This window comes from Sceloporus undulatus, chromosome 7 (genome assembly GCF_019175285.1).
Source record: "Sceloporus undulatus isolate JIND9_A2432 ecotype Alabama chromosome 7, SceUnd_v1.1, whole genome shotgun sequence".
Taxonomy (NCBI): Eukaryota; Metazoa; Chordata; class Lepidosauria; order Squamata; family Phrynosomatidae; genus Sceloporus; species Sceloporus undulatus.
Window position 1 is genome coordinate 281,941 of NC_056528.1, and position 16,422 is coordinate 298,362.

General features: G+C 51.9%; 2 protein-coding genes across 4 annotated transcripts in view; both read right to left on the reverse strand.

The window, feature by feature from the left end:
* The window catches only part of SPEN (spen family transcriptional repressor), a 52,133-nt gene extending 38,384 nt beyond the window's left edge, over positions 1 to 13,749 (reverse strand). For 2 of the 3 annotated variants that reach the window (XR_006104923.1, XM_042477928.1), the window contains exons 1-2: positions 13,312 to 13,748; positions 1,920 to 2,240 (exon numbers count right to left, since the gene is read on the reverse strand). Coding sequence is in view for 2 of the 3 variants with exons in the window: in XM_042477928.1 (XP_042333862.1) it covers positions 1,920 to 2,240; positions 13,312 to 13,394 (404 nt within the window). In the remaining variant the exon portion in view is untranslated. Of the gene's footprint in view, positions 1 to 1,919; positions 2,241 to 13,311 lie in introns of all 3 variants that reach the window. The other variant, XM_042477929.1, reaches the window with a different exon arrangement.
* An 84-nt stretch (positions 13,750 to 13,833) lies between these two features.
* LOC121936370 (formin-A-like) lies at positions 13,834 to 14,184 on the reverse strand (the record flags this gene model as incomplete). Its single annotated transcript, XM_042478574.1, has 1 exon — positions 13,834 to 14,184. A coding segment is annotated over one exon (351 nt), but the record flags the coding sequence as incomplete, so codon positions are not given.
* Positions 14,185 to 16,422: the final 2,238 nt, after the last annotated feature.

A 16,422-nucleotide genomic window follows, 5' to 3' on the forward strand; every position in this document is an offset into this window, starting at 1 on the left:
GATACGGAGGGCATCTTAATGCTCTGGCCTCTCCATTCCTTATGCCTCTCAAATAATTCAGAGCTGTTTAGTAATAACATCTAATGTACACATTTAAAATGTATGACACACATTTTCAATTATTTACAGCTGCATGCAAATAAGGCAGCAAATTGTTTCAAAGCTTCTCTGTATGTGTGTGTGCGCACATGCACAAGTGTGCACACGCGCGCACACACACATGAGTATTTGCATGTATTCATATACTTCAAAAGCTCTCTCTTCCTGTCTTTCTGAAAGGACAAAGTCAACAAGTACTCTGCCCACTATGGAAGGTTAAATCTCAGAGAGAGCTGATATAAGTGAAAGAAGCAGCCATAGACCTAAGAAAAGGTTACTGTTATAGCAAAAGAGCCCCTAATCCATTAGAAGGACATGGAAGGCAGACAAAAGAACTAGCAGAGCTGATGGCTACAGCAGTGCTGATTATCTATTAGTACTAATGACTACTGGAGTTAGTGGAAAGAGGGATTGACTTGGGTTAGGAGAGGGGCTAATATACACAGGGCAGGACATACCAACCTTTTCCAAGTGTGGAAACACGACCTATATTCCCAATTAAATCTAGGGAGAGAACTGTGAACATAACTTCCCCAATTTTGGCCCCTCTTACAGGGGTAATCCAACTTCTTTAATGGGCAAGGGAGTCAAAATGATATTTTAGATGAGCAAGCAAGAAAAAAATCTTAGTGAGAAAAACAAAAATTCCACTGGAAGCCAGTTGTCCCAGATTGACTTGCGGACTCTCTGGTAACCCCAGCCTTCGTTCTTCGGACAGCAGGCGCTTCTCAATAGATCCAAGATAGGAAGGGTTTGTCTGTAGCCCTAAGTCTGAATCCAGCACCTGGCAAAAGACATCCCAAAGGTATCAGTGAGTGCCTTGCAACTGCTTCGCAGGCATCCTCTCTCCATCTTTGTAACCATCCAGCCAAGTCCGTTTTCTCGGAGGTATCCACAATCTCGTCAGCAATGCCATGCTGTTACAGCTAAAGTACCTTTTAAATGTTCAGTTAGCCAATGTGTTTTTTTAACCAGACTAGATCGGTAGTAATCCACTCCCCCCTGGGCCACCGGGATCTTGGCTGTGTACCATCCCACGTAGGCGAGGCAGGAGCCATTATTCCAGCACCTCAACAGATGGCCTGTAATTTCCAAGACTTAGCCATGTCCATCTCCTTCAGATTTGCCAATACCACAAAGGAAGAGTAATCCCAAGCCACAAGGAAGTGATGTAGATCCAAAAGTGGAAACATCAAAGGCTGCCTTCTGCTGTCTTCACCATACCATATGTATTCCCATGGCTAGAGGTTGTTTGTAGAATCCAAGACGAGGCATCGTTTTTAAAAAGTCTGCTAGGAAATTTTGATAACAATCCAATTTTATTCATAAACTCTCTCTCTCTCTCTCTCTATATATATATATATATATATACCAGCAAAGCCCTGAAAAACTAGGCGCAGAACCTTGCCAAGGCTCTGTCGGTATTGGATTCTGAAGGTACTCCAAACTGGACTTTGAGACTTGCTGTAATAAAGTAACTCCACCTGATAGTAAGGATACATCCACATAAGGCTTTAGAGTTATCCAAGAGAAGGGACCATTGATTTCTGGAAGAATAGCTCCATAATCGAGGCTGGCCACCGGAAGGAAGTCTTCCATCTTAGAACCAGGTATCCAACCAGCTGCAGGAAACATCCTCTACGGATCCACAAGATACCAGCCTCTGGGACGGGAATCACTTCCGTTTCCAACCCCAAATAGGAAACGCAGATAATTCCCCAAATTTTAAATCCATCTGGGGACCCCTACACAGGAGTTTGTGTTTTTCACCACATCAAATACTGTACAAAATACCTGCCTAGTGAAACCTTGGAACTTACCCATCAAGTCTCCGTTCATAACGTCCTTCCCGTGCATGAAGCGATGGGGGTGGGCCATACGTGGGCCCACCCCCACCTCCTCTGAACCCAGAAACCTCTCTACTACGAGACGCTATGGAAACTGTATCATCCAAGCCACGGGCAGCACTAGGAATGGTTCCTGGCTCATTATAATCCGTCCGAAGGTCTCTATCGCCCATTTTGTTGACAGAGTTGTGTGCCTTCTGGGCACTCTTGATGTCCACAAAATCCACAAAGGCTGCCACGCCGCCTTCCGATCCCCTCTTGGGGAGGATTTTGACACTTTCAACTCGTCCATATCTAGAAGAGAAAGAAGAGAGAAAAAACAGGACGGTCAAGTCATTTCTAGCACAAAGACTGCGAACTTAAACATACATTTGGGAAACTCCTCTCAGCGGGTCTTCCTACTAAGTAACTGGGCAGCATTCTTGGCTTTTGATTGTCAGAAACAATATTTCTGATCATTATTGTTTTCTATTGGGAAAAGGGGGGGGGAGAGACCAAGAAAACCGCTTGTGGCTCTCACATTTGCAAGAAGATTCTATCAAATCAGAAAAACTTACTTTGTTTTAAAAAATGCAATCTTCATTTAGCTGTTGCATTGTCCAGATGCATTTATTTCAACCAGCATTAAAGTAACGAAACCATGTAGAACATAGACTCATCAAATTATGTATCTGCAACTTGCATTCACAGAGTCATGGACCTGGAAATGACAGCAAGGTCCCCTGCCATCCAGGAGTATACACAGTTGAATGTGTATGAATGAATGAATTCATGATTGATTAAGTCCAAATACAAGTGGGACAAGCACATGCTCTGACCCAGACTTCCACACCATCATAGACCTGGAACAACCTGCAAGGGCCAACTAATCCAAGCCCCAGCCATGCTGAAAATCCACACAATTGAAGATTATTAATATTCATTATTGATCAAGTGTCTACAAGGCACTGTACCATTTTCAAAGACAGAACTTGCAATACAGTCCTGCCTTGTGTCAATTGTTTGAGCTAGGCTTGGGAAAATATTTGAGCATTCCTAGGAAACAGCCAAAGGAAGTATTTTGCATGCCTGGCTAACCAAGTAAGTGCTTGTGGTTTTTCCAGCATTGGTGTAATTCACAAGCATCGCTTATCACTAATAAGGAGGGAATCTAGAACCCCCCCCCCCCGATTCCCTTACAGACCTCACTGTATTTTTCATGCAAGAAAGTTATGGAAAGGCATAATGTTTTGAAATCCTTCAAACAAGTTTTCAAACCCAAACTGCCAGTAAAATCCCCCTGAGCTCCTGAGTTCATTTTTTAAAAAGGTTAATTCTACAAGAATGATACAGTTGTGTGAATGCTCCTTTTCTCAACCAACAACAGATACCAGGGGGAAATAGACTGAAGAAAAAGATGTGCTCTCACATACTCCCTCCCTCTTTTTCAGGGAGACAAACTGGTGGCAACAACAAAAGTCTACAGGCTCACTAAGAAGGCCCTTGCATGGCTGCCACAGAGAGGCCCAGAAGCTTCCATCAACTTGGGAGGAGGCCCAGGCTCCCTGGCCTGGCCCTCTGGGAGTTTCATGTGTTCCTAACTAGAAGCATAAGCCTACCTCCGTGTTGGACCTTATTCTCTAGGAGATCTTCACCACCCGTCGGCCTCAGACCAAAAAGGAGAAAGAAAGCGAGTAAGGTGCTAGGAGGACAGATTTGGCCTGGACTCATGTTGACTACTGAAGAAATCCAACAATGCAATGATGCAAGACCCCAGTGCGGAAGTTTCCAATCACACAGAAAGCCCAACACCAGCGGCAGTGGAGAAATCAGAATACTCAAACCCAAGAGTGGGACAGAAACACAGCTGGCTGTTGGCAGACCCCTCTACTTTGGGCACATGCAAATGGTCCTGGGTTCAGGAAAGCCCTTTGACTGGAGGCCCTGCAGAGCCAGCAATAGTCAGGAATACACAGCAGGAGCCTGGGAGGAGGCAGCTATGGTCCCTGGCCATGTGGGCTGAGGAAGGATGGAACACAGAGAGGCGCAGGCAAAATCTGGCATGCGGGAGACCAAGAGGAGGAAATCCATGCAGCCAACAAAGTTCCTCCACAAATGGCTTCTCAAAGTGTGACAGCGCTGGTGGTCCTCCTGCCACAGAGACTGCCCTAAACGATTCCACGCCAACTCAGATGGCACCACCTGGATGCTCAAGTGTGTGCAGCAATCTGGCGCTGTGGATTAGCTCCTGGAGAGAGCAGCCAGGGTTTAAGTCTTGGCTCTGCAAGGAGGCTTGCTTGGCGTGAAATGACAGTAGTAGTAAGCAGTAGTCGTCATGAAACCCCAAAGCCCCTGCTGTATTAGCAGAGAGACCTCCATGTTCCATGCCAGGCAGAGCCTGAGCCTCGCCTGAGCCTTGCTGGTGGCACATACCCTTGAATTGCTTCAGCCTGGCGATCTGGCCCAGCCCCACCCCTTGGCTCTTCTCCCAACAGCTATCCAGCCTTCGGCCAAGTGGCCGCTGGGAGGGAAGCTGCATTGCTTCATGCTATCATCTCATCTGGGAGGGCGCTGCAGTGCTGCATCACGGGATCGGGGACTGCAGCAGAACAATGCATGGGAAGGAGGGCAGGCGGGCCGGAAGGGCTGCCAGAGGACACAAGGGCTGCCTTTGGAAGGGGAGGTGGGCAGGGAGGGCTACATGCAGCTTGAAAGGAGTCAGGAACAACCTTTGCCCAGGCGCTGGGGAGATGGGAAGGGCGGACAAAAGGACAGGAGAAGAGCCGTGGTGACCTTCATGGAGCCGGAAGAGAAACCTTCCCTCTCTATCTTTGTTTCCAGGAAGGCGGCTGTTTCCCAATCGCAGGCAAACAGAACAGAAAAACAGCATGCAGGGATTGGGAGGGCCTTTGGGGAGAGAGAACAAGAAAAACCAAGCTCTGTGTCAGTGGGTTTCAAGGCAGGCTTTGGCAGTTTGCATAATTCAGGCTAATCAATAAGTAACTTGCAACCCCACAGAGAACTGGTTCTGTGATACCTTTTGCTTTTCTGTGGCAGGAAAGATGGTTCTTTTTCAAGAACAAAGTGCTGTCCCTCAGCAAGGACATAAAGCCCTGCCTTGATTTAGCTAGACGTTTTGCACCTTTGCCAGAACATCCAGCCGATTTCTTTAAGGTACCGAGAAGCCACTTGCCAGGGAGACAGGAGGCTACATTTAGAACCAGGGCCACTTGTTAAATGCCACCACAGTCACCAGCAGCACTGGCCCTGAAAACGCCCTGGTCCTGTTTTCCAGGGTGACTTGTGATTCGAACATGGCTAGTGCATTCATCTAATCCAGGCAACTTGTGAGGGTGCTCTGGGCTGCCTCCCACGTCACACACATCTCTTGCTTAGCAAAAGATTCTGGGGGCAGGGGGTATGTCTCCTGGCTCCCTTCAACCAGATCTTTGGTTGCTGTCCGCAGGCTAAGGGGTCACCCAGAGACAAGGGAGAATGGGGAGGCCAAAGAAAGTGGTCTGCCAGAACCAATTGCCATGATCCCTAACAACCCGTGTCAGCATTCTTCACGCTGAGCATCTCTGTTTGTTCCCTGTCATCAATAAGCTGATTGCAATTGATGATGACACTCTGGGAGTTGAGAAACATGCCACCCAAAAGCCAGGGCTGCTGCTTTACAAAAGGGCGGGTGGGGGGTGGTTGGTGGGGGAGTTTTCAAAGCAAGGCGGGTCTGAGTGATGGGAGGCAAGTCCCTCTTGGTTAATGCTTTTGAACCACTCTGTTACACGATCTTTGGACTTATACCTCAGATTACACTTTCTTTTACACACACACACACTTTATGCTGCCCTTACTGATCAACTTAGTCCTCTTAGCCTGAGGTTTGAAAAGATCTGAAAGGCCCATCTCCCCCCACTGATGGAAAATAGAGCTGACTGCTGCTTTTCACTTGCTGGCAACAGATTCCAATGGCCCAAGGCAAACAGTAGCTTCATTAACTATGCAGATTAAGATAAAATCATATTCACAGCTACTGCAAAGCATGCTTAACAACAACACAAAATATTGTGATGGGTCCCCCCCCCCCTTCCCGGAACTTGCAATTCCCTGCCTGCTGACTATTCTTCTTTAGAACACAATGGTTGCCTATTTCCTTCCTCTGAAATCTAGTCTAGAGCCCCTGGTCTTCCTTAGTGTTTCCCATCCAGGTACTAACCAGGACTGAATCTGCTTAACTTCCAAGAATGAATGGGAACTAGTGCTTTCTGAATAGTCAGGACCATGTCTTCTGATGCAGCCTTCTGATGCACTCATGCCGGCTTTCTCCTCCAGGACTCTTGCTTGGATAGACATCTGGGCAACAAGGCTCCTTCCAGCTCTATGGCTGCATGTGCCCACAGTGCTCACCTCTGTTCACAGAAACTCAGGAAGGGGCAAACTATGCAAAGTCCTATCCTGTTCTTTCCAGTGGGCTCAGTCAGGTTACAGTTAACACCCCGAGGATTGTATTTGGAGGGACAGAAAGCCATAAAGAAAGCAAATAGATGAACACCCAGGAGGTGGTTGGTGGGGGCCTTGTCTAAATTAAAGGAGCTCCAGGCCTCCAAGCCCAGTAGGTAAATTGGTTACTGGCCCAAATAACGCAGAGAACTAATCCTGTCCTGGGTGTTGCCACTGCTCCTGCGTGTTTGTGCCAGATAGGCCATAACCAGTTATGCAAGAAGGCTGCCAGTCTTTCCCTCTACAGCTGATGTGTGGAAGTCTCAATCTGTGCCCTTTGTCAACAGCATGCAAAGGGTTCCAATGACTACAAAAAGAAATCTTTCAGCCTATAAGGCTCACAACTCCAAAAGCTAAGTCCAAGAGAACTGGAAGTGCTGCCTCCAAGTCAAACAGTTGGCTCCCCATCAAAGCATCCCAGGAGGACTCCTGATGGAGGAGAGAAGGAGGAAGACAAGGGACGGGGAAAGGGCCGCAAGGTATGAAGCCTCTGCCCCCCCCCCCACCTCTCCCGCTCTCAGTGGAGAGGGCAGGACTGGGAACCCTTTGTATTGAACCCTCAGCTCCTGTTACAGCTGCTAAGCAGCCACTGTCTCAGGAAGGCACACATTTATCCTGTGCGTAGCCATGGGTGAATGCTGACCACATGGCAAAAGCACTGGCACGTCTCTCTGAAGCCAAGAACAGCAAAGAATATACTCCAGGGCCGCTGCTGCCGCCGCCGCCACCATCACACTCCCCCCCCCCACCAGCTGAGCCCAGGCTTAACTGTTATCGAGGACAGAGAGGCTGGTAACGCCATCTATTTCAGAGCGTAGCCATGGTGGCAAGGGCATGCTTAGCTACCCCAAAAGTGGGGAGAGGAGAGAAGAAACGGGACATTTCATTCCACTTCCCCTACTCAGCTATGTTTGAGACCCGGAGCCCAGTAAGGGAGGGTGCCAGCAGAAAGCAGCATGCCCACAAATCATGATGGCAGGGATGATCAATTTTAAAGCCATCCTTACTGGCTATGCGCAGGGCCTTGTTCTGAACCGGGGGCTCCTCTAACTGCCAAGGCATTCTGTATGTCTGATGTTTAGCTGTTGACTGCTAATAAAATAATAGTAATAATATAATAGCTTTTGCCAGACATGCCAGGAGAGCAGGCCACCACCGCCTGGCATCCATAGACCTGAATGGCCTGCAGTTGAGTTACTGAATTTCTACCTCTGTAAAATGCCAGTTTCCCTCTGGCAAAAAATAAAAAATGCACACAGAACAGTTACACACTCAGGTTGTTAGGCTTTACAAATTATTTTCTGCTAGTACACAGCAAGGGTTAACATAATTCACCCAATTTATCTAGAATTGGGTCCACTGGCACAGACCTACCCTTCCTCCCAACCCATGGGTTACTCTACCAAAGTACAGACATGCCAGTGTGCACATACAGGCCGACAGACACGCAAGCGCACACAGTCTCCCAAGAAGGAAGGCATCCTGCACCCTTTGGAAAGCCTCTCTTCAGTCAGCCAAGAGAGGATCATGTTACAGTCTCAAAGCTTGGGGCAGGGGATATGATGTATGGATTTCCCAAGAGACCCTCACATTTTTCTCCTCTGGTGTAAACACCCACTTATCAAGCAGTGAAAAGTATGGGCCAAGCATGTGCTTTGATGCCGACTTCCTTCCCAGTGTTAAAGAAACCGGGCCAGGGAAGCATGAGAAGACTTGCCCTGGCAGGGCAAGGAAACACATCTGTCAGTAAAGGTAAAGGTTACCTGCCCACATGGAGGAATGCATGCCCCATGAGGATTTTAAGGAGTCTGTTCTCAAAATGGTGGCCAGAATTGACATCATGTCACCTCCTGGTGCCAGTCTGAGGAGGAGGCACAGGCGGTTGGGGCACTGGGAGTGTTTTATGCATTTTCATGCCTTTGCAGGAGCTTCTGTGTAGTTCCTGCCCAAACACTGCCTGGATATTATACTGCAAAAGGCCGAGCTTGTTCAAGGGGATTCAGAAATCCATGCCTGGGACCCAAAGGGAGGTGACCGGATCTCCTATGCCCACTCTTTCCCTGCCCAGCTGACTGGCAGGCTGTTGGGAAGCAGGATGAACCTTCAAGGAGTTTCCTCAAGGCAGGCAGAGAGAGAGCCTCTTAGGGAAGCCCCTGCTGCCTCACCAGCTCAAAGGTCTGAGGAATCCCATGCCAAGCAAAGCAGCAAAGGGCAGAACCATTCTGTCAGCAATAGCAAAGTGATCCAGTAGCTGCAACCTAGAAACCTCCGTGCTCCTGCTTTCAAGGAATTAAATGATATTAAAGGAGTGGGTGGAATTTAAAACAAAGAACTGTGATAAGGCAACAAACCAAACTCGGCTAAGTTATTTGGTCTCATGGGGATCTCTCCTCCTCGTCATGTGAGGGAAAATCTACTTTCTCTTCTGCCTCCTTCCCAATGACTCATCCCCTTCTGCACCAAGCCCTCCTCTTCGGAGGCAGCAGCAGCAGCAGCAGCAAGGCAGCGTGCGCGCCTGCACATGCACAGGCACAAACGCATTCATTCTGAGGGAGGGAAGATCCAAAGCCTCTCCGTCCTTCAGTCGGACTTCCATTCGCTGCTGCATTGAAGGCAGGGCAGGTGTCAAACAGGATGGCAGAGGCACCTAAGCCGCCCAAGTGGTGACTGCTGAGGACAGAGACCCGAAAGCACACACAGCTTGAGCCCACATTTCCAGACCAAGCTTCCAGAGTTTCTTACTCTTTAGCAAGGAGGAGGGAGAAGAAGGGGAGGGCAACTGGTGGACTGCAAAAACAGAATGGAAGCTACCAGAGACCAAACTGGGATCTACAAGAAGGCCATTCTTCCCTAAGGAGAAACTGGGACTCAAGGACACCTTCAGTCGCATGACTGGTCTTTGCCTTCTGCAACTTTAAGGCCCCCGTAGAAGATTATTACAATGCAAGGAAAACCTTGAGCTCTCATCTCCAGCATTTTCTAAACTTCAAAGAGCACCAGCCCTTGAGAAGCCACTGAAATATTTTCACTGCACTTTGACTAATAGGCTGATAAGGAAGGCTTCATGCTAATTTACCTTCTCTAGTTGAAATGGGAGAGGCAGAGGCTCCTGTCTTTTTCCATAAGCAAATCAAAAGAGAAACATGGGCACTTGGCATTTGGGCAGAGCACAAAACGTTGCTATATTTACCCACCTTTCCCTCACAAGCTGCCCTCTCTCTGCTTCCATAGTGGGAAATCATTGCAGTAGTTCAAGTACAACAACAATTAGGGCACAATTAGAATTGCAAAAGACTTTCCAGTAGCAGCTAATCAGCTCCTCAGCTCCCAAGCAGGAACCAGAAGCGGGAATCCTAGAAGGACTCAATCTTAAATCACTCACTTCCACATCACCCCCATTTGATTAAGATGAGAAGAGATGCTCTTTTCCAGAGGGTATAGAAAAAGACTTGTATTTTGAGAACTTTGTGCACTGGCTCCTCCTTTCCTCACCCCACAAAGCAAAGTAACTCAAGAGTAGTTGTATGGTAGACTATGGACACCTTTCTGAAACTGGAACATTGCTGTGAGCCCCGACAGTTTGGAGCAGTTTTCCAAAAAGGAAGCCCATTCATGTCAGAACTGAGAAAAATACTGAAAGCGTATTTTAGGTCTGTTCTATCTGGGGCCAGTCCAAATTATTGCGCTGACAGCTGGAGACGCCAAAGTAGAAAGCCAAGTCAAAACGCTAGGGAGGGCAAGGCCATCCTCCGTCCTGTTGTGTCTCGCATCCTGCCTGAAGAAGGACACTCCGGAGTTGCTGATGACCCTGTGACATTGCGCTTGGTCTTAATAAAGGCAAGAGCAAAGCTACATACAAATCACCTTGGCCTTCCCATTCTCTCTGGATACCGTTTCTAGGAGTTTTTAAAGTGTGTCCCTTGCAGAATGAGATGCTACTGTGCTCAAAAGCCATTTCTAAATGTATTTAATGTGCAATTCTGAGATTCATAAGCAATGAACCCCCCCCCCCCCCCCCCAGGTCTGCAGCAACAGAGGAGAAGGAGTCCCAAGGCTCAGGCTCTGGGCATCCTCTTTGTCCCTATTCACAGACTGGGGGATGGGTGGGAACTTTGAGCCACGGAGACCAGCTTGCATCCAAAAAGGATTTTCCTCCTCCTCCTCAGACCCAAGGACTTGAAGGCAGCTACACACACACACACACACACACACAGCCTTTCCCAATAATCCAGCCTTCCCCCATCTAGGCAGCAGCAACCGCAGGAAGCAGCCTTTCAGAGGGATATGTGCAACGACACAGCCCTGCAATGCAAAGATAGCCAGGCGATTGTTGTGCAAGCTGATCCTTCCCTACCCAGCCCAGCAGAGATCTACAAAGAAAGGTTGGCTCTCCTCTGAGCACACAGGACTTGACAATGGTCTCCTGCCACCCAAAACTCAAGCCAACAGATACCTGATAGTTAAAGGACATGGGAAACCAAGCAGCTGGAAGGAGGCTTTTGAGGTACCAGTGGAAATGTACAGATCCCCTCCCAGCCAAAAAATCCTGAACAGAAGAAGGCAAACACACAGGTACCCAAACGCCTTTCAAGACCTGTATTTCAACTGATAGTGCATTCAGAAAGAAGAAAGCAAATCCATTAATTCCTCCATTTTCCCGATCCATCATCCCTAAGCGACAGCACCATGGCAACTCTGTCCGGCATTCAAAACGCTCTGCAAAAACAAGGCAAAGGAGGTCAAGCTGGAAAGCCAGGTTGAATTCTCACTTGAGGAATCCTTCTGCAATCTTGGCACACAAGTCAAGCCAACCCAGTATGGACCCTAACACCCTCCTGCCAGTCCCCAAAACAAAACCTATTGGCACAAGCACAATGCCAAACCCGCTTTTTGCAGCAGCACTTCCAGCCCAAGGCAACTCACTTTTCTTCCAAGACAAAACAAGGCAACTCCTTCAAGGTTTTATGTAACAGCTACCAAGATCTGCCTAGCCAGAGTTTCCCCTCCTGGTTGGAACAGTTACAAGGTCCCTGTGGCCAGCTCCTAACCTCTCTCTATGGGTTACATCCTGAAGCCTCCCTCCCTCCCTCTCCTTTTTGCAGCTCATGGACCTGAGCAGAAGAGGTGCTTGTCCCTTTGCAAAGCCTAAAGGATGTCTCTCTCACACCCAGCAACAACTGCTCTCTTCTGATCCTTTTTCCCCTTTGCACATTTCCAGTGAGGCAGCTGCAACAAGGGAGGCTCTGCTCTCTCTGGCAACCTCCTGGCCTGCAGCAGCCTGAGATCCCTCGCTCTTTCCCACATCCACTGGGTCCTGGCCGCCATTTTAGAAAGGCTTTCAGACAAGGCAAGCCTCGCACTGCCACAACCGCGCTGGGTAAAGGAGTCCCCCCCACGCCCTCCGTCCGCCTGGTGTTCCTTCCTTCCCTCTGAGCATGAAAATAGCCAGCCAAGAGGCTACTGAAGGAGAAGAACCAAGTGGGAAGCACAGGGTGCCTTGCCCGCTTCCACAGATGGTGGTGCATTTTTCTGCCTAGAGGAACGCCAACAGAATAAAACCGGCTGTTTCCCCCACGGAGACCCCCGAGTAGGAAGGGCTGAGGAGGCAGCAGAGGAGAGCAGCCAAGGCTATTCATGGAGGCCAAGGGAGAGCCCTCCATTCCAGACCTGAAACCACAACCCTAACTCCAAACTCATGCGGCCGGCCAGTGACCAAACAAGGGCAGAGGGACTCCACCGCCTCCAGGTTTCTTGCCTCCTCCACTTGGGAGCGAGTGAGCAAGCAACTCTCTTTTTCCCATGGTGACTCCCTTAGCTAGGCCCCACCATTTTCTGAAGAGCAGCTAGGAAAGTATAAGGAAATGGGCAAGGCCTTCTGGGTCCCAGACGGAAAGACATTGTAGATGACCCCAATGCTTCTGTGTAGCATGTCTCTGGTGTTCTAAGAGGCTTCCATGCTAGTCACAACAGAGAAGGTTCCTACAACCATCGGCTGCCCTGAACTTACCCACCGTCCGTCTGTCCTCCAAAGACAGGCAGCAGACACTTGGCACTAGTAGGCCAAGTACTACTGGATTATGAGAGGCAGAGCTAAGGTCTCTGGCCAGGCCAAGGGGAAAAGGCACTTCCTCTAAGGCAGCAAGGAAACCCATAGGCCTCTTCCAGGCAGCCCAAAGAAAGCTGCTTGGAGTCACAGTGGAGGGATGGCCTTTCAAGGATGCATGCGCCCTAAGAGTCCAGAAGGTGCCCCAAAGCCCTGCTGCAGCTGCTCCACTGTGACTCCAAGCAGCTTTCTTTGGGCTGCCTGGAAGAGGCCATCGATTCCACCAACTGCCCCACTCCAGGCTTCAGAGTCAGCCATCTCAGGAAAGTCAGTCCAAGAAGGTCCCAGCTTTTCTTCCCTCTGAGCTGCGCTGGCATTGTCCCCATTGAAGGAAGGGAAGAGCCAGCCAAGGAATGGGCTCCCAGCTAGAATGCCTGCGCAGGCATGGAGTGCCACTAGAGACACTGGGAGACCCTCAGTCCCAGCAGCAGCAGCCCAGGGGCCGGAGGAGGGTCTTTGGGGTGACCCCTCCAGAGTGCCTTTTCTCCTAGGGCCAAAGGGGCCTCCAGTTCCGCTGCCGCTTCCTTGGCCTGGCTTCTCCGTAGGCCTCTCCTCCAGCCCCAGTGCTAGGCCCCTTGCCCTCCTTCCCCACCTGAAAGCTCTCACTTCCCAGGGCTGCTGCCCCCCCCCGAAGGCCCCGCCTTCCTCCTCCTCCTCCCTCTCCTCCCGTGACCTCCCGGCCTCGCCTGGCCCTTCCAGCCCAGGCCTCCCGAGCTTAGGCGGCGGAGAGAGAGGCCCTTGCGGACAGAGGCCTGCCTGCCTGCCTCTCCTGGACTCACTCACCGCTTGAAGTGCTCGATGATCTTCTCCTCGCGGACGTTCTCCGGCAAGTTGCCCACCCAGAGGTGCCTGGTCTCCCGGACCATGCTGCTGCTGCTGGGCGAAGACGGGGGGAAGCGCGGCGAAGGCGACAACGGTCTTCGAGGAGGCGGAGGCGGCGGCGGCGGGGGCTTCTTCTTGTTCTCCGGCGGGTCCTTTTGCTGCTGCTGCCGCTGCTGCTGCCTCCGCCGCCGGGCCGCCGCCTCCCTGGGCTCCGCTCGGCTCAGCGCCGCGGGAGGGAGCAGCGCCCTCCGCCGCCGGTTCTGCTGGAGCGGCGGCGGCTTCCTCCTGGGCCTCGGCCTCCGCCGCCTCCTTCCTCTCCTCCTCCTCCTCCTCCGGGGCCCAGGGACACTGCGCTGACGCCGGGGCTGATGCCGATGCTGCTGCTGCTGCTCCTGGCGCTGCCTCTCCTCCGCCGCCGCCGCCGCTGCTGCCTCTCGGGGCCTGCTCCGGCTCCGGCTCCTTTCGCTGCTGCTGCTGCTATCGTTACTGCTGCTGCTGCCGCCGCCGCTTCTCCGCCGCCGCCGCCTCCTCCCTCCGCGGCGCCGGTGGGGGACACCATCCCACCGGGGCCCCCCGCCGCTGCTGATGCTGCTCCCCTCCTCCTCCTCCTCGTCCTCGTCCCTTTGGCGGCGGCGGCGGCGGCGGAGACGGCAGCAGCGGAGGAGGAGGCGGCGGGGCTGGCGGCGGCGGCGGCGGGGCTGCTCCCGGAGGCGGCGGCGGCGGCGCTGCTCGTTCCCCTCGTTGCCGATGCCGCCGCCGCTCCCGCTCCTCCTCCGCTCTCCCCTTCCTTCCTTCCTCCCGGATCCGCGGTTGCGGCGGCCCCTCCGGCTCTGCTCAGATCCTCCTTAGCTTCTTCGCTGCTGGGTTTCTCCTCAGCGGAGGCGACGGCGGCCGTGGCAGCCCCCGCAGCGTCGCTCGCTCGCTCGCTTCCTCTGGCGCGCAGGCGCACTCGCCCGACGCCCTCCGCCAACCCGCTGCCGGCCGCCGTCCTCGCGCTCCCACGCCGGATCCTGATTGGCCGGATGAGAGCGGAGGGCGGGGCGAGAGAGAGAGAGAGAAGGCGCGCGCTCGGCGCAGGCGCAGTGGCAGGCAGAGGGGGCGGGGCGAACGGCAGGAGAAGAAAAGACGGGAGGGAGGGCGCGCGTGCGCAGTCGGACGGGGGCAGCTAGTGGGGGAAGGGTGAGAGAATCCCGCTGTCCCCAATACGCCTCTCCGTGGGGAGTGCGCATGCGCAGAACGGGCGCCGATGGGCTTTCTCTCACACACTCCTCAGCCGGGCGCCCGCCTTGCCTTCCTTGCTGCGCATGCGCGACCAGCCCTGCTTTAGGATGGCCAGGAAGGCAGGAAGGAGGCAGGCTGTCTGTGCAGAGGCTGAGAGAGTGTGACTTGTGGGTTTCCTTGCTTGGAGGAGGACTCAAAGGAGAACACTGGGTCTCTGCATGGTTCATTGCAATAATGAATGTATTGTTTAATGGCCTGGAAGGACATTTTCCCAGGGCCAGGCCCAGCAGGGAAGAGAGGTGAAGCAGGGCCAAGGGGGGCTTCCAGGGCTGAGTGCCTTCCCTTCCCTTGGAGGCAACACTGGGCCCTGGCTTAAGGGCACAAAGCAGCGGGCCTGTGGCCATCCTGGGTCTGGCCAACAGCAGGAATTGGGGCCACCCCAAGCACAGGCCCAGAGGTCCAAGACATAGCCGCCTCAGTCAGCAGGATCAGTGCCCAGAGAGGCCTTGTGGCACCTTTGGCACTTGGCTGAAAGAAAGAGATTGGCAGCAGGAGCTTTGCTAGCCTTCAGCCTACTTCCCCCAAATGCTAGCCTAGGAAAGCTCATGCCGCCAATGCCTTTCTCGCAGTTGGTCTCAAAGGTGCCACGTGTTCAGAGTGTTTCCCTCCACTTAGGACTGGGGTGTCCGCAGTGGGAGCCTTCAGTAAAGATCAGGCGGAACAGACTGCCTTCTGCAGCCCATTTAATAGGCCTCTGGAGCCAGGCACATTTCCCAGTGAGGAGCAAACACACGTCTGGGGGGAACTCATAGGCTGCACCCACACTGGAGAAATAACCCAGTTTGGCACCACTTCAGTTGCCTTGGCTCAAGGCTATGGGATTCTGGGAGCTGGAGTTTGTTGTGGGCCCAGAGCGGAGCAGAGTCACAAGGTGCTCCAACTCCCAGAATCCCATAGCCTTGAGCCAGGAGGCTGAAAAGTGGTGCCAAACCGGGTTCTTTCTCCAGTGTGGAGGCAGCCTTAGCTACAGAGACTGGACCAAAGCTTGGCAGCCTCTCCAGGAGACTGGAGAAATCCCCAGTGACTCCAATCAGCCCGATTGGTAAATGCCTTTCTGCCCAACCCCTGGTGTGTGTGTTTGTGTAAGTGTAATCCACCCTCCTTCAATGGGGGAAAGTCACTCTGTCTCTTTGTAGGCAGTTTCTGTCCATTTTTACACCTTCAGGGGAGAAGTCCTAAGCCCTGAAAGCAGCGCCAGGAATGGGGCAGTAGGTAGATTGTGTAGCCCCAAAGAGAGACCTTAGCATTACCTGAAGGCACTTAGGACAGAGTATGGCAGAATGGGGTTGGACTGCGTGGCCCTTGTGGTCTCTTCCAACTCTATGATTCTAAGTGTAGTTGTAACCGGACAACTGAGATGGAATTTAAAATGCCAATGTAACCCTGTGTGTGCTTGCTGAAATTGGGTGGGGAATGCCTTTGAAATTTTGACACACACACACAACTAACAGGGTTTACTAGAAGGGCGATGGGAATGGGCTTAAGAAAAGAGCTTTAATGCATAATCCCTTCTCCTGTCAGGAATCCAACCAGGGAAGCAAAGTCTCCCTGTCTGCTCCCAGCCCCTTGCAATTTACCTCTCTGTGTGCCTTTTTCTCTCTCCCTGGGGTTCCTGCGGAGCCTTGCTGCAAATTCTTTCAGGTGTGATCCCCAACAAACCAGGAGCCTATACTACCCAAACAAGAACTCTCTTCTACCGCCAGCAGCTGTGTCCTCTCAAAGGGATCTAGTCCAGTGTTTTGCACAGTTTGGTGATTCTGAGGCCGGAGAGAAGGTTTCTTTAAACTATAT